Here is an 18,691-nt window from a genome sequence, read left to right as displayed (position 1 = left end):
TAGGACTCCAGAAACTTCTCAAGACCCACCCAAATGGGTGGAGACATGTTGTCACCTAATCCAGTTTAACAGCCACTCTTGACTAAATCACATCATCCAGCGAGATGATCTGATTACAGTTTCAAACATACAGTATTGAATAGGGATTATTCTACCTTTATGAAATGGAATTTTGATTAAAACATGGCTTTTCTAGGGGACATACATCCTTTCAAACCAGCACAATCCCCTACAGAATAGACATAATAATGAAATTGTTATGGGTAGTGACTTTCATATGGATAAAATAATTTTACATAAGAAAAATGCTTCAGTAGGAATGTTGGTTATATTACTTACAGGACTACTCATAAAGAATGAGCATTAATATCTTTCCACTCAGATGATGAACTGTTGCCTGCCTTAGCATTCAATTCTGGATGATGCATGGTTCTGTAGATTTTAAAAGTGTTATCTTAAATATATTTTTAGTATTAGAAATGTATTGGTTAATCGGCAGATGAAGTATTGCACAAAAGCCAAATCTTTGCTTAAGCAGAATTTTAGATCTATTATAAATATAGTAAGTATGGACTTCAAATTTAAAATCAGCCTTATGAACTCTCAGATTGAGAGAGCTTGTTTGTAGCTCAGATCTTTCGGGAGCTCTTTTGCTCTAACATTGTAGAAATGGGCATTTCTGCCTAATTGATCTCTCTTTCTTCTGCTACTTTCTCTCATTCTGCTGCGTCTTTCTTCAGTATATCATTTGAAGTCTCCTTTATTAAGAATTGTCTTGTTTTGTTTATAAGATCTGGGACATAGGAGGGCAACCTCGATTCCGGAGCATGTGGGAACGTTACTGCAGAGGAGTCAATGCTATTGTGTAAGTGTTTTGTTTGTTTTTTTTAATGTCAATTTAGACATCAAAGGAAAAGTTGACTTTGCAAATACACAATTTGCATCTTAGGCCATGAAACCTTCTTAGCTACCTTCTTAGTGTAATCCTATTAACATGGGATTTAAAATTTTGTAATCATAGAATGAGAGCTTCATTTTTTTTTAATGTATACAGCTAAGAGCTAAAGGATATAAATGTTTTACTGTTATGCATTAGCTCCTAAGAATAGTCTAGTTAAAAAAGTATATGGACGTGGATCTTCTCAGTATCTAGGATTTACTTACTTTGATGAACATTTTCTTTGAATTAAGAAAATGAAATTTGTTATATTAGCTGAATATGGTGAAGGCATATTGAGATCATTGCCTTTTTTTTTCAAAGTTACATGATAGATGCTGCAGATCGTGAAAAGATAGAAGCCTCTCGAAATGAACTACATAATCTTTTAGATAAACCACAGTTACAAGGAATTCCAGTAAGTGTGGAGTACTTTTTTTTACATTTACATTTTACAATTATTTTGATTATGTTTGAAATTAGTAAAGTATTTTCTGTTTTAAAATTCTTCAAGTATTTATTAAACTACTACACATCAGGAGCAGTATTTAATTTCATGGGTATGGTGGTGGACAGAATAGAAACATATTCCCTGCCTTCATGGAGCTTACAATTCAGTGGGAAAGGCAATAATATGAAAGCACTTGGATAATTCAATCTAACAAGTGCTATGAAGAAGAGGTGCAAGGGGGTTCTAGACTTATAAATTAGTGAGGAGATTTGATTTAATTTGGGGAAAGGGTGAAGGATTCCTTGAGGAAGTGATTCTTCATCTGGGGAATGTGTAGGAATTAAGTTGGTGACAGGTGAAGGCAAAAGGAGTTCCAGGTGAAGGCTCTTTGGTGAGAGGCAGCAGGACATTGAGAAGAGGCCGCTCAGCAGAGCACAGAGCAAAGTAATGAGGGTGGTGTGCCATGTGGCCGAGACGCTGGAGGAGACCATGTGATGGGAAGCCACTGAAGTGTCTTAAATGGTGAGATTGGTGATTTTAGCAGATTATTCTTATTTTAGTGTAAGAGTGGATTCAGGTAGTCAAGGTGGATTATCAAGAGGATGGTATAGAAGCTGTTGTAGTACTCCTGCCAAATTATGATACCTTGGATTAGGGTGATAGACAAAATGAGAAGGAAACAGATTTTGGAGATATTTGGGAGCATGATCAGCCAGACTTGGTAATAAACTGGAGAAGGGGAGGTATAAAAAATAATTCCTGGTTTCTGGCTCATGTAATTAGGTGGAGGATGGTGCTATTTATTGAGCTAAGGAATGCTGGGCAGGGACTAGGTAGTAGCCCCAAGATACAAACTCATGAATGTTAGCTATCTGAGGTATATTATCTTAGTGAAGCCTCTGAACATTTTGAGGTTTCTTGGTGTTATCCGTCTTTTGATAGTTATTATTAGCTCAGGACTGCATGGCTATTAGTAAAGTTGAACAGCCAGTTTTGAATCCATATCTGAATTCAAAGCCTATTCTTTTTATTCTAGAGTAAAACTAGATCTATAGACCACACAGAAACAACATTTCTTGGTAAGCATTCACTGATTTAAGGAGAAAGGAATTATCTGAAAAGCTGTTGGGTAGCTTGCACAATCCTTGGGAAGACTGTATAATCGGACTCAGAAATTAGGCTGGAGCAAGGGAAGCTAAGCAACTGCTAAGTGCATGCCCAAACTCACACCGTAGGATAAGTCAGGTGACCACATGGAGTTGTCAAACTCTAGAGACAGTTGCTCCAGAGGAAATAATCTAACGTATTTCCCAGCGTTGTCAGAATGGGTTCTCTGTTCTTACTTTGTGTTACTGGGTTATGCATTTAGAGTTTTGGTGGGTATCTCTAATTGATTGATCCTAGATTATGCGTCCATGCCCTAGCTGAAAGGAAGGCTGAGAAAGAAATTGTCTATAGAGGCAGCTATATAAGGTAGAAAATTTCCTAAACGAAACAAGAGGGCTATCATGCCAGGCAACCACAGAATTGACAACTGATCACAAATGATCATGATGTATTATTAGGAACTCATCCAGTTAGAGCTTGAGAACTTGAAATGACTTAAATAAGAACATGGAGAGGAATAGAAGTAGAGAAAAGGAAGGCAAGCTAGCTGAAGGTATTGAGATTCTGGTTCTGATGTTCTGACTCCCTGTAGTCTTATTTAACATTCCCTTGAGAGCCCACAACACCCCTGGCTTTATGTGCCTGTGCCCTTGTCTCTGTCCTTTGTACAAAAGAAGAGTCTAGGCCTAGAAGTGAACTCCATCAAAGTGTCTGGAGTAGACAGGGTGTATTAAGTGAGAGAACAGTTGTAACAACGTAGACATGGTGTTACTTTGTTAGGATGGGCCAAAGATGAAAATCCTCACAACACTGTCTTAGAGTATGGATGTTTTCAAATAGCTTACATGTTTTCTGTTTGTAAAGCGGAAAGGATATTGTATATGGGAAGGGTAGAGTAACTGGGAAGGCCACCTCTGCTCTGGCCTTTTCAGAGTACACCTAGCAGTAACATTTATTCATAGAGGTGGTGGTGACTATTTTCATCCTGATGTTCAAACTTTTCCACTGTCTTAAGTATTTGCCAATGATATTCTACAGAATGAATTCTGAATTTTAAAAATTATATGTTCACATGATGAATGGTGTTCTATGACAGTTTTTAAAAAATGGTTCTCCTGCTCTGGGTTTTTAAAATCATATTTGCATTTTGATGAAGGTTTATTTTAAAATAGCATAATATAGACTTAATATATTTCAAATAGAAGTTTGCAACACAAATTGAATTTAGGGCATCTACATGATAGGCATTAAATGAATGCTAATTTGGGTGATTAAAGTGATGTGATGGGTCACCTCTTATACAAATATACTTTAATATTATAGTATATGGTACCATTCTGGTTTTATATCTATAGACAACAAGATATCCTTCTGTGACATTAGTTTGTTAAAATTATTTTTGTCCATAAAAATTCACTCTCAGTATCTTTTGGTTTTAAAGGTCCTAGTACTTGGAAACAAGAGAGATCTTCCTAATGCCTTGGATGAGAAACAGCTAATTGAAAAAATGTACGTCTTAAAAATGACTGATGACATTTAAAAAATTTCTTTCTGAAGTACATCTTTCACCTGCTACTTTAACATTACTCAGTAATGGCTATAGCCCTGCTTTTCAATAGATAAAGTTGGCCTACCAAGAAATGATTCCTTAAAATCTTAGTAGTAGTAAAATAATTTCTTCAGTTTAGTAATAAAAGTAACTTAAATAAAATTGAACTAAGAGTGATAAATCAGACAGTTGTTTTAAGCACAGGTTTATTTCCTTAATTCTCCTTATAGGAATCTCTCTGCTATTCAGGATAGAGAAATTTGCTGCTATTCAATTTCCTGCAAAGAAAAGGATAATATAGGTAAGTAATGACTGGTATCTTTGGAAGAAATGGGAGTGTCATTGGAAGGAATGTCTAATGCTTCTTCCTGTTTCCTCCCATTTCTTTTAAGTGGCTTCTTTTATAAGATGCTGTTGCTTTTGTCTCAGGAAAAAGAGTAGACATCAGATCTTTTGAAAACAAATATAACTTCACGAATCTGATCTATGCTATTTATAGAAGTAAATGCAATAAAGCTATGAGGTTAAGCATGAGGTGATATAAATTTACTGCTTTAATTTTTGCAATGTTGTTATCCAGCTGTGCTTTATAAAAGATGACATTTAGAAATAGGACTTTATAAAAATTGCCATACAGCGGTATTACATTTTTTTCATTTATTGCATCAGTATATAACTGTAATCCATTGCACTCTTTTGGACTTATAAGCCAAAAATAGACTATATCTTCATAATGTCCTTAAAGAATAAGTGTGGATGTCTTAACTTGCATCCCTATAAATATGGTGAGTGATTATTTAATAAACAAAAGTGTACTGACATAAAGTTCAATAAACAGTGCTGAAATAGTGTGTTTAAAAAGTTTTTAGCTCTCATTCAATATGCTTTGATTCTCATCCTACTTGATTTATTCTGGAGCTGATTCAAACCTGTATCCCCACTCCATCACCTGGCATTATTCCAAACGTGCTCTAATGAGCTCAGATAGATGTTTGGGTCAATTCTCGGCTTCCTTTAAAGACCACTCAAAGCAGTCTGAGTCCCAGTGCTTTGCCGCTGGACTGAAAATTTCCTCTTTTAAATGGGTAGAATAAGCCACTTGTTGCATTGGGAGTGCTCAGTTTGAGAACAGACTGTTCAGACACTACGGTTATTTAAGATTCTATTTAAACATTTTTTTTCCCTGTGTGGGAGGAACTCTAGTTAAATGTTAAGATGTGCCCCCGAGAGGGTATTTACTTTGACACCAGTGGCTCTCAGTGAGTAACACCCTTCCTCACCCCACCAGTGATCATTTGGTTGTCTAAGGAGGGACTTGACGGTGATATATAGTGGGTTGAAGCTGGGGACGTAGGTAAACATCCCACATCCTTGACAGTAAAGAATTACCCCTCCCAAAACATTGGTAGTACCGAGATTGAGAACCCCTATTCTAACTAACCATAATTTTTATTACAAGTGGTATTCTGTAAACCTTTACTCCCCTATATTATATGTAGCATTTTTCTGAAAAAGAAAATGCAAAAAAAAAAAAAAAAAAAAAAAAAAACACCTTTGAAGGGGGAAAAAAAGTCCTTTGTGATTTTACCACCATGACAAAACTAGCTGGATATTTATTTTCCTGAAAAAAGTCTCACGTACTCATTTATGAAGAAATGCAGTAGAGCAGCTGAGATCCGCTTTTGCATTTGTAGCTGATCTTCATAGTTTACCATAGTTCATTAGTCACCAGGATCCATCTAAATCTGGCTTTGTATTTTTAAAACTTCTGGTTTACTTAAAATATTATCAAGTCCAAGGAAATGGATTTACTCTTAACTAGATCAAAACAAGTACTTTGTAAACCAGAATGCCTATTTATTTGGGGCAAGAGATACAACTAACCACCTGCAAAGTGAATTAGGGTTCTTGAGAAATCAAGGCAGAAACACTCTCCTTAATTTCAGCTTTTTAACTTATTATAGTGCCAAATTTATTAATTTACTCCTGTAAGAATTTAAATGGACAAGGGTTATTTGTATATTATGCTTCATTTCCTAATGTGGTACCTAAAATACCTTAATTTCATTAAGAACATGTCCTCATTCATATTGTAGAACTGATTAATTTCAGGAAAATGATCTTTCAAAGGTGACTAATACTTGTGAGTGACTGTTTTTATCATGGAAGCTGACTCGCCCTTTATCTGGATATCTTATTTCTTTTCTGACTTTTTATCTAGTATAAGGGAGCTCTTTGCAGGATATGGCCTTCTGTCCAATCCAATTTCCACAGGGCTTTTTATTTTTGTTTTAAAGTGAATTTCTTAAATACTTAAACCTGGTTATTTCACTTCCAGAGATCACTTTATCCCAGTCAGTTCAGATGTGGACGGCTTTGCTGTTACTGCACACTGCTGTCCTTTCAGAAATGCAAATGACCTGTTTCAGCAGTTGGGTTAAATCATTGTTTCCCCAATGTAATCTGTTTATATTGATCAGATCTTTTAAAGAACATCTCTAGACTATGTATATATGTATGTGGCTTATGATTTCTTTAGTGCATGTTAGGTGTGAAACTAAAAGATTAAATTTACACTCATCTTTCAGGATTGGAGGAAAGAGTACTGCTATTAATAGATTATCACATACCCTTTAGATGGATTAGTACGTTTCAAAGACTCCAAGGACAATAATTCTATGTCCTGACTTAACTGCCTTTTTTTCTCAGTGTTGTGTGCTTTTTTCTTGACTATCTCAACTACTATAGCTTTAGCTGCCGCCTATATGATGGTATCTTCCCTATTACCACCTCTATCCCAAGTCCATCTTGTCAGAACTACCTGTTGGACAACTCCATATGCATTACACATTGCAGCTCCAACTTGATATGCCTGCTGCTGAAATTTTTTTTTTAATTTTTATTGACAAATCTTCACACACATATATTCTGTACATGTTGTACTATCAGTGGATCGCAATATCATCACAAAGTTGTGTATTCATCACTGTGATCATTTTTAGAACATTTGCATTACTCCAGAAGAAGAAAATCAAAGAAAAAAGAAGAAACTCATACCCCTTAACCCCCCTTCTCATTGACCACTGGTATTTCAATGTACTCAATTTATTTTATCCCTTATCCCCCTATTATTTATTTCTATTTTATGCATATTTTTTATACATCTGTTCATACCTTGGCTAAAAGGGGCATCAGGCACAAGGTTTTCACAATCACACAGTCACATTGCAAAACCTTCAAGCAGCATGGCTACTGGAACACAGCTCTACAGTTTTAGCACTTCCAGTCACTCTGTTACACAATAAACTAATAAAGGATATCTATATAATGCATAAGAATAACTTCCAGGGTAACTCCTTGACTCTGAAATCTCTCAGCCACTGAAACTTTATTTTGTCACATTTTTCTCTTTTCCCTTTTGGTCAGGAAGGCTTTCTCAATCTCATGATACTGGCTCCTGGTGAATCCTAGGAGTTCTGTCCCACATCACAAGGAGATACACCCCTGGGAGTCATGTTTAAAGTAGGGGGGAGGGCAGTGAGTTTCCCTGCTAAATTGGCTTAGAGAGAGAGAGAACCATATAGAAGCAACAAAAGAGGTTCTTGGGGGCGATAACTTAAGTAGGCCTAGCCTATCCTTTGCAGGAATGAGTTTCTTAGGGGTGAACCCCAAGATTGTGGGCACAGCCTATTGATTTTGGTTTTCCCCAAAGCTTGTGAGAGAATATCAGGGATTCTCCAAATGAGGAACTTGAATATTTCCTCCTTTTTCCCCAGTTCCCCAAGTGAACTTTGCAAAATACTTCTTTATTCTCTGCCTACATTACTCTGATATATATTGGGACTTCACACTAACCTGGACAAACAACAAGATCTCACACACTGTTCAAGATTCCATGTGCTTATGGTGTTCAACTAAACTGACCATATGAATTTAAATTAGGTAATGCGCTACCCAAAATATAAATTTGCACCACATAAACATTTCTCCCTTTCCTCTCACACAGAAGTTGGAATTTTTAAATATGGACAATATCATTCTTTACCCTGTATTCTTATTTACCTCTGTCCTATCCAGATCAGTTTTATTCGTGTCTCTAGTTGAAGTCTGATCCTTTATTCAACTTTTTAAGCAGTACTGCTGACTTTCATAGCTTCAAAACTCTAACTCTGAGTCTCAGGTGTCACACAAATACCTGACATTTTTGGGAATGTCCACGTTATATACAAATAGCTCAGTATCTCAGAATTTACAAATAACAGTTACAACTCCTGAATATATGTGACTGCTATAGGAGCTTGCAGTCTAAGACCCTTTCCAATAGGCCCGAACTTGATAACCCATGCTCTCGACTTTAGTTATAAAAAATATATATATATAATTTTTATATTATAGTTAGTCCATATGAGTGAGGCATAATAATCTTTGTCTTTTTGTTTCTGGCATTTCATTCAGCATCCAGTCCTTAAGGTTCATTCACCTAGTTGCATGCTGCACAACTTCATTCCTTCTTGAGGCCTGTTAGTAGCGCATTTTATGTATACACTGCAGTTCCCCATTGCATTCCTTAGTCGTACCCTTAGGCCACCTCCATCCAATGTGAATCGTGAACACTGCTGCCATAAACACCAGTGTGCGAATGTCCATTCCTGTCCCCATACTCAGTTCCTCCAGATACGTACTGAGCAGTGAGGTTGCAGAATCCTTTGCTTGTCTCCTGTGGAACCACTGCACTGCCCTTCAGGAGGCTGCACCTCTCACTTCTCTGCTGACAGTGAATAGGTGAACAGATACGTCTCCTTCTTTGCATTTTCTCTAGCACTTGTTTCTTGCTACTGAATTCTTAATCTTTTTTCCAGAGCCCTTCTTATTGTGAGCTCCATGACACAGTTAGTCATTCAGACTAGAAGATTCTTTCTCACCCACTACATATAATCAGTCAACTACCAAGTTCCTAGCAGTTCTGCATCTATTCATGCTCCCCATTTTACTTGTCTTTATCCTTAACAACATTTGGCTTGCTTCAGGCTTTCATTCCTTTCCTATTCCTGTTGCAATACTTAGTCTCCATGTTGGTAGTCCCCCAAATTATCCTCCTTTATTGCCATTGGTGATCTTACCCAAAATAAGCTAATTTGACTTTGCTGTTTAAAATTTTCTGTTAATTTCCTATTGAGTCTAAAACCCAAGCTTCAGGATATCTGGCTTCCTCTAGCTCAGTGTTTCTCAGCTGAGGAAGACTTAGACACACGTATACCCCTGGGGTGGGGTTGTTTGGTATGTCTGAAGATGTTTTTAGTTGTCGCACTGGATGTGGGAGTATGCTGCTGGCGTCTAGTGGTAAGGCCGTGGGTGTTTCTAAACATGTACAGTGCACAGCACAGCTCCCTGCAGTAAAGAATTGTCCATCCCAAATGTCCGTAGGAAGAGGCAGATGAACCGTGCAATTGGTAACAGCCCAGTCTGCCTATTCCTGTACTTTAGCCACTTTATAGCACTTAACATTCATTCAGAGCTTTGTACTGTTTAATGCCTTTCTTTATTCTTTTGCTTTTGCTGTTTCTTTTGCCTGGAATTCTTTAGGTCTCCTTCTGAGCTATGAATGATTATTAGTTTCTTTTCCATCTGTTAGACTAAAAGCTCCTTGACGGCAGAGAGTGGTTCTTCCATATTTTTATATTCCTGGCACCTTATAATGCCTGGTTTTATAGGCAGCCAATAAATTTTTGAGTGAATAAAAGGTGACACATACTGTCTTATACATGATTTAAATTTTAAATCAGGAGACTCTTCAATCTCTTATAATTCCTCAGATTATCCTTTTGCAGCTCAGGCAATGCTGTATAGTATGTGTAGATGCAGAAAGGCATAAGAGGACAGGCCCTGTGTTGGCTGCATGTATCTTGAATAGTAACTGTCTTTTCTAATATCATCTCTCTGTTTGATGTTTATTTTCTTGACTTTGGTATCTTAACGCTTTTACTTTTTTTTCTTCCTCTGTATTTAGATATCACACTTCAGTGGCTAATTCAACATTCAAAATCTAGAAGAAGCTGAAGAATCTTCTGAAGTCTTCCAATCCTTCTTGGCTATAATCCTAAAATTATTATCCGTTCCTCTGAAGTACTTCCCAGAATACGGTCCTTCCTAAACCGAAGAAATTGCCTTTTTCAGAGTTTATTTCTCATGTGCACTGCTGAAGATGTGTATCCCTAATCCTTCATAAAGAACCAGCTAGAGTTGTCATGATAAAGTCAGCACACACAAAAAAGGCTTTTTGCACATACTTGTCTTAAATAGTGTGTAGAGCTTTTTTAAAAACCACACTTTGACCATCTTAAATCAAGAAAATTGCTTATTTCTGTTCTGGTCTTTATGGGTCAGATTTTTATATTGATTTTCAGTACAATTCTATCTATGATATTTAATTAGAGAGTCCAGTAGCTTAACACTGGTACTGACTTGAGACAGCATGAAGTTTCTAGTGCCATACACAGTATTTAGAAAACCTTTAAGCCTGACTCAGGTGGGATATAAACATACAGTGTTTATCTTATCTCACAAATGCATGTGAAATGTATAATTATACCTTAGGAATTTAAAAAAATGGTCTGCACAGTGGGAGCAGAGGCACCAGATTAATGTTCTTATCGGTTCTTTACAGAGATTTTACTTGATTGTTAAAAGTGCTTTCTGAGATTTCTTCCTCACCAGATTGTAGTTGGGGATATGGGAGGAACTAAGGCATACTGTTTTGTATCTGTCCAGATAATTATTTCTATCTTTTATTTCTTTTCCTAGTTCAAAACACTTTTTTAAGGGGTTGGGAATTGAAGATTTTCTCAAAAGCTTTCATGAATTTAGAGCATTCCAGCCAATGTAATAAAACCTGTTAAGAATGTCAGACTGTTCAAAACACCTGTTTGTTGTTTCTATCTCCAGTCATTAATTCAGTGCTGCTGCATGACACTCTTAACTCTTGACTTTTATATGTAGTCATAAAGTTGACTTTCAGCACAAGAGTTACTTATAAACAGAAAAAAATTCTTATTTTCTCTTATTGATGTAAGATTTGGCACTATTTTGTCTGTGCCATTAGAAATCTTGATTATTGTGACAACTCTAGACCTGCCTGCTTTATTTAATGTAATCACGCGCAATGTCAACAGGTTAATAATCAGTCACACAGAGAACTGAGGAACTGATGCTGTTTATTCTTTGCTTCTATGATACAGAGATGTATACAAACTTAAAATGAATATTTTGTAGTTTAGTGATCTCCATATACATTAAGGGACATATTAATACTGGTTCACTTGTAAATTGTTATTCATAGAGACCACTGTAGTAGATAAAGCTCTATGGTACATCTGCTTATGTGTTGCCTCACACTGTGTGTGATTTTGTTTCTTTTGTTAAGCAGCACTTATTCATAGACAGTGCATTTCCAAACATGTTGAGCACTCAAAGTGTAGTCAACAGTGAGTTCTTTTAATGAATACCAGTTTTAATTTATAGACTGCCATGGCCTTAAAAATATTCTGTACAAAATACTGCACTGTGTTGCACAGACACTACTTGTTTTTCTCCATTGACATTTTTATGAGTAGAATCAGGTCTTTTAAAATTCTGTTCTTATCCTTTGAAGCATGTTGCATACTTCCCTGTTGGGTAAATAAAGGGATATTTAAACTTACACTATTATTTCAACACCATTAATGGTCACTGTGAACGATTACAAAGAATTGGCAACTTGCTTGTGCCTAAAAGGAAGAATCAGAACTAGAATGTGTGACTTTGTGGAGACCTCATAGGTTTATGAATTGACCTATAGCTAAACTTTTAATGTGTTTGTGTGTCTGTTCGTTGTTTTCAACATTTCAAGACATCCAAACACTACAACCAACATTTTCCTATGCATTAACCTCTGCATGTGAAAACCTAACAGTTACTGAACTTTGTAAATATGTGAATTTTTTATTTAGGTGGCTGCATTTTTTGTCTGTTTACTGCTCTTCTCAGCTTTATTCAATAAGCTTACATCTTGAGGGTTGTGCTGGCAATTTTAACTTAAAATGTGCATCATGATGGAAGGTGCTGACTTTATTGGAAGGTGATGGAAATATAAAGGGTCCATAGACCATGTGCTAGAAAGAAATCAATTCTGTCCTCTAAGGATTGGGTCTTTGGGCTAATTAAAATAGAAATAAACTTTTAAAATATAATCCACAGAACTGATATTGTGATTTTTTTGAAGGGGGAGGATGCTACGACTGTAAACTGTCACGATAACACCACACTTAGGACTTTAAATGGGAAGAGCTAGTAAAGTCTTTTATGACCCAGTTGTTTTAAAAATCAAAACCCTACTAATAATATGAAATTGTAGGACATACTTCGTACCTACTGACTTTATAGTTCCAGAGTGAAAATATTTTAAATACCAAACATGCTGGTTTTTCCCACAATGCCAAATTTTTAGAGTAAAACATTTGGCCCGTTTTTCTAGTACATAATCTTCTGCACTATAAAAGTGAACATGTATCTCATTGAAGCTGTTGCAAAAATGATTATAAATATTTTTACTCACAAAAGTTCAGCTTGGATTTCCCTCCTTTATATTACACGTGGTCATTCAGTGCAGCCAACCCTCAGTGTGATTTAGCATTTCTGCCCCTAAGATACCAGGTTTAATTGCTTACTGAATTGGTGGAGCTATTTAATCAAGCATTCAGTTTGGACCCCTCTTGCCAGCCTCCTACCAAAGAGAGTTTTGAATAAGGAGGATTGAGACTTCTGAAATAAGTCCCTTTGCTCTGTGAAGTAAATTGGGTATATTGGACCATGGCTGCTTTAGCGTTGGTTATGTTTTTTCACTGAGTAATTGCCTTGTCTAGTCTATTCACATCGACTCAAGTTACACTGAAAGCTTTTGATTTGGCAATTCCAACCTCTCAGAGGGATCTGGCAGGTTGAGAACTGGAGTGGAAGCTTAAATTTAATGAAGTTGACACCATAACTTGTAACTGCTGGAGTTGGACATTTTGTTACTGACTGATAAATTCTCACCCGCCATCACGTGTCTATGCCACTGAAGACACTTGGAAAGGAAGACAGTAAAGCAAACACTAACCTTACAGACTTCCCATATGTTTGTGGTTCTACAGATGTTGCAGCCCACTGCAGGTGTTTCCTGTTGGTTAATAAATAGCCTTCACGCAATTTCTGTTTAAAATTCAGCTATTAATAAAAACGGTTGCTTTTGTAATTGCTGCCTCTTGGGTGTTCTTAGGGAAACAAGCAGATCATTGACATGCTAGATGACCTGCAGTTGCAAGTTTCTTAATGTAAGCGTCAGTGATAGTCGTTCATTATTCCGTTTCATTAACAAGCCCTGTCTTAAGTAAGATAATTCTATTTTAAAATCCCAAGGCAGCTGGCCACTTAGGTAATGCAGATTTCCCAGCAGGGAACAGGATAGGGGTAAGATACTATAGCCTAATTTTATTGGGGCTTTAAGGTCTTGCTTGCATAAAAGGAAGGAATGTAGTAGGAAAATTCAGTTTAAAATGCTAATAGAGTGTGGTTCTGTAAAAAAAGAGTTCTGGATTGGTATTTGGGAGAATGGGTTCTTGTCTTTGCCAGTAAACTGTCAAGACTCAGAGTAAAGAATTTCTAACATAATTTCTCCAGTTAACAGGACACCTAGAGATTTGGATGGCGGGTGAAACAGAAAGAGATTTAGGGAATATAAGTTGATGTTGCATATCCCTTCCATTTGAAAATAATTTTAAAAATACAGAAGTATTTATATTTTATGACTAAATTGTTAACATAGTCAATGGCTGGAGAGCACAGACATTTCGCAGAAGGATATAACAAATTTCGTTTGAAGGAAATACTGTAAACATATGGCCTTATACTTTGAAAGGCATTTATAATTTCTGAGCATTTCTCCCAGACTGCAAAAATGTTTACTCTCAGATACACTGTGGAAAAAATATACATACCTACTACTGATTTTCGGGTAAATGGTTTAGAGGTAATGAACATTATAGTTTTTGTCGTCAGATTCTGCTAAAATTTATTTAGAGCTTTGTAGAAAACTGGGTCAGAAAATACTTTCAAAGTAATTGGGGGAAGAAAGCAACAAACCTCATGTGTTTTTCCCTTTTGAACATAGGAAGTAGAACATTAATGGATTGCTGATTATAGTATCTCCTCCAACCAGCTCTTGATAATGTCCAACTGTGGCCCACCCTCAGTGTTGTACAATCTGTATCACACAATGAGCTATTTTGTTTCTGTTTTAATTTTAAGAGGGTCCAACATTTCTACAAACTGTCACCCAATACATGAGCTAAGTAAATTTTTTTTCCTTCTATTCTCATGTATCATTTTCTAGGGAAAAAACATTGCTTTTTGTCATACCATGAGCTATGAAAGTGCTAGCTCTCACTATTCAAAGAAGGCTTAAGGATTTATATGGCTCCTACTTTGTCTGGAATCAAGTAAATAACCTAAGGGCTGTGTGTGGCATGCTGCCTGTGTGGTGTCAGTTCTTGATGGATAGTTGCTACTGCCAATCAAGAAATAACAGACTAAGATGCAAGGCAACAAAGGTACATATTTGGGGTCTAGAATTATAATTTGGGGAGCACAGATTCAGGGAGCAACTCAATAGTGTCCTGTCTTGACATTTCCAGGCAAGGGTTTTATCTTGTGATTTGTTTCATGGTGGCCTGCTGATCCTGCTTGAGGCTTTGCGTACTTTGGCAGTTCGTGATATCTGGCCAATGCTTAAGAGTAATCGCCAGAATGACCTACCATTTTCCATTTTAAATTTCTTAGTAACTTTTGTTTCTTCTTACACTACATTTGATTTAGTGTTTAATAGAACATGGGAAGGGAATAAATTCCATTTAATTTTTGAATAAGTTGATTTGAATAGGTAAATCATATGATTTAAAACTGTGAAATATGTAAAAAGATACATGAAGTTTTGATTCTCCTCATGTCTGAGTAGCCACTCTGGCCCTTACAGATACCTTTATATTAGTTTATTTTTGCAAAACACAAAGAACAAAAGAAATATATGCTTATTTTTGTCACTTTCTTCTAGAATCCACTTTGATGGTGGAGGAACCCCCCCCCCCCCCCCCCACCGCCTTAATATGTCATAGAGATCTTTCCAAAGACTGCTCCTCATTCTGTTTTTCAACAGCATGGTTCCTGTTTCATTGTGGTGGTGTGGGTGGGTGGGGGCTGGTTTCCTTGTGTGATGTGTGTGGGTTCCATAGTTTATTTTAATTGGTCCCTGGTTGACAGACATGTGCTTGTTTATAACCTTCTCATTTTATAACCAATACTGCATTGAATCATTCAGTACATGTGCAGCAATTCACAGAAGCATTTCTGGGTCAAAGGGTAAATGTGTTTTTAATTAGTATGGGAATCACCAAATTGACCTTCCTAAGGGACATATCAGTTTTTACTGCCAACAGTGACTGTTCCCTGTGTCTTGCCAACAGAATGTGTTGACATCCTTTGTATTTTTGCCCATCAAATAGGTGGGAATGATAATTTTATACTATTCAATTTTGAACCAACGTGAAATTTAGCTGCTTTTACAGAGAGCTGGGAAAATAGTATTCACTTAATTCTGGAGTTGGAAGGATTTTCACCAAATTAATGGAATTATAGGTAGCCCACCCCCTTTTATGCTTATGTTTATTACTCCCTCTCATGTATATTTTATATACATATATCTAGCTTCAGAAAGAAGCAGTAAAGTTTTAAAAGTCAAATCATTGCTCACTTGATTTTTTTCGCATTATTTTAATGATTTATAAATTCTTTGAGTAGAGAAAAATCTGTTCTTTTGATAGACTGTTTTTTCACATAGGGAGCTCAGGGACTAACTTCTGACATCACAAGGTAGGAGCCTTTTTCTGGCTTTGCAATTTTAGGAACATAGCATATTGATCTGTGCACTCAGACACACACTTCTTATTCTAAACACATGGAATATCAGCCTATACAGAGGATGGAAGCTAACTCTATAGGCACTGAAATATTTCTGTTAGCCATATCACCTACCTTCCACCATCAAAATAAAAGAAGACTGGATTTGGATCAGCTTGTGGGATGTAGCAGAAACCAAAGAACTGTGATTTTATAGAAGCTGCTACAAGTTGAGGTAAATAGAACTGGAATTAGAGTGGAGAACTCAGGACTTTTTCAGCTTTGTGGTGAGTTTTAGTTCTTGTCCTATTTTATACTCTTTCGTATTAAGCATGGTTTTCTCCTTAGGCAGTAGTCTGAAAAGAGGAGGGGCTTCATTGTGGAATTCATCCAGCAGTCATCAGGTGTATAATAAGTACCAGTTACTTTTACTAGACGCTGGTCTTAAAAGATTCATAGAGTTGTAAAGTAGTAAAATTAGTTCACTATGTATGCAGTAGTTTTATAGGCATGTTACTTCTATTAACTAATTCTAACCACCACATGATGCTAAGATGAAACAGATCAGAAAAGTTAAATAATTTTCCAAGGTCACTCAAGGTGGAGCTACAATTTGGACATCTGGCAGCTGGACTCCTCAGTCTGGATTCTTGGCTACCTACTCTTCCGCACCCTGAAGAAAAGCCATTTTTTATCATGAAAGTGCCCTTTTAATATTCTTTTTTATCAGTCCTGGAGGCTCTTGTGAGATTACTGAAAAACTTATTAAAATCAAACCATTTTAAAGAGTTGTTCCAATCTTATCAGCTACCTTTAGGGGAAATCTAAAAGGCTAATCATAAAATATTCCTTTTTAAAAATTTTATTGAATTTAAAAGGGAAATATTTTCTGAAATGGCTCCTAAATCTAAAACTACGCTTGGCAGGGCATTAATGCCAACATAGATGTTTGTGGGGTGACTTGTAAAGGCTAGAGGGTCCAGTCTTTCTAGGCTCAAGAACCAGCATTTGAATGTAAATAGTCCTGGACTAAAGTGTAGGAGAGTTGCGCAGTAGCTCTTTTGTTACCTTGAGCAAACTAGAGTCCCAGGCCTTGGCCCCCTCCTAACCCCAGTCTGATGATTCTTTACCAGCTTGTGAATTAGGCTTCATAAGGTTTTCTGTGAAGATTCAACGAGAACACCTGTGAAAGTGTTCTGAAAACCATAAAGAGCCATACAACTGGCAGATATTGTCAGTTTTGCCATGAGAAATGTCTTTCAGAAGTTGGACGTTTTTCTCTGGTTCTTTTAAGGCTTATTTTTTTTCTTAGAGTTTGTCACTAATGTGTGAACAGCAGCTGCCATCAATATGGTCTGCCATTGGCTCTGGTGCAAGATGAAGTTAAAGTTAAAAATTGCAATAAAATCGTGTAGGAAGGAAACATACAACATGTGGCTTAAAATTCACAGGGCATGAGAGTTCAGGGTCGAGGGCTTGTGTTGGGCCTTCCCAGTAGGGTCCTTAGGTGCCCCTTATACAGGGGAGGAGCAATCTATGTAGTCAAAAGACTGGCTGAAAATCTCATTTTATTCTCTTTTTACTGCCTGGGCAGACCTATCCCTCATGATTTGGGGAAGGAACAAGGCTAACTCCATGAAAAAGGCCTTACTATGTACCAACCAGTGCGTGTTGTCATCAAATGTTTCTTTGAGCTCTTTCTCAGCACTCATAAGCCTCCTCTGTATTGTAAAATGTCCCCTGACCCTGAGAATGTAATAGAGTGTCACAGGACAATTTTATCATCATCTTAATCACTCAGTCAAACTCTGACTAGCTCCCCTCCAACCCCAGTCAGGTCTTACTTCCCAAACATTTAAGGAACCCTGGTGTAACAGACACTGGGCTAAACTTTAGGGAAGACAAACCTTAGATATTTCCAAACACAGTAAACAACCAAACCCACACTGTTGAATCATCACATGAAAGCCCTATCCCTTCAGAGTTAGTATTTCCAACCTTCTTAATTATCATAGGAAGTAGATAAAGCGATTTGACCAGTAATGTATCCCAAACCTCAAAGGTTAAGTAGGTCACTGCTGCGGTGCACAGAAATGGGAGGGGAAGGGGGAGAACACGGTTAAACAAAATCCTATAAAAATAATACAATGATGGTAATAGTCTCGATTTTTTTTTTTTAAGTATCCTATATCCAAGACAAAAGCAATGTAACCTCACTCGGCGTTTTCTGAAAAGGCCAGAGCTAAGACTTACTCAAGAGCACTTGTTATACACATCCTTGGGACCCTCCATCGGAGATGTTATTTGGGTAGATGTGGGATAGGATCTGGTATCTTGAGTGGCTCTTACTAGTCAGGGTGTTCTGATGAAAACAGCAGAGCTCAAGAGACCGCGGTTGGCAGTCCCAACCCCACCTGTCATTGCTCCTTTTATACGGAATCTCCTTTCCTTCCTCTTTCTTGATGTTATCTTCTACCCTCCCCACCCCTAACCCAGCCCTGGACTGGCTTCCTGCCGTCCAAGCTCGGCCACAGGAACGCCAACCAGGGGCCACTCTCCGCCAGAAGCCGGGCAGCTCTGGGACCAGGTCTCCGTCGCGCGTCGGCGGCGCTCCCGTGACACGCTCCCATTGGCCAGAAGTTCCTTCGTCCGGAGCCGAGCGGCCCCTACTCGCCACGCCAGC

At 37.3% G+C, this 18,691-nt stretch overlaps 1 protein-coding gene across 1 annotated transcript in view; it reads left to right on the top strand.

Moving 5' to 3' along the window:
* Positions 1-10,948, top strand: part of ARL8B (ARF like GTPase 8B) — an 86,922-nt gene extending 75,974 nt beyond the window's left edge. The window contains exons 3-7 of the mRNA XM_077116683.1: positions 792-865; positions 1,262-1,355; positions 3,937-4,004; positions 4,275-4,345; positions 10,052-10,948. Of these exons, the coding sequence (XP_076972798.1) occupies positions 792-865; positions 1,262-1,355; positions 3,937-4,004; positions 4,275-4,345; positions 10,052-10,101 (357 nt within the window). The 3' untranslated portion in view covers positions 10,102-10,948. The remainder of the gene's footprint in view (positions 1-791; positions 866-1,261; positions 1,356-3,936; positions 4,005-4,274; positions 4,346-10,051) is intronic.
* The last annotated feature ends 7,743 nt before the right edge of the window (positions 10,949-18,691 follow it).

Source organism: Tamandua tetradactyla, chromosome 9 (genome assembly GCF_023851605.1).
Source record: "Tamandua tetradactyla isolate mTamTet1 chromosome 9, mTamTet1.pri, whole genome shotgun sequence".
Classification (NCBI taxonomy): domain Eukaryota; kingdom Metazoa; phylum Chordata; class Mammalia; order Pilosa; family Myrmecophagidae; genus Tamandua; species Tamandua tetradactyla.
The sequence above is the reverse complement of the archived record's forward strand: the minus strand, read 5'-3'. Positions and strand labels throughout refer to the sequence as shown.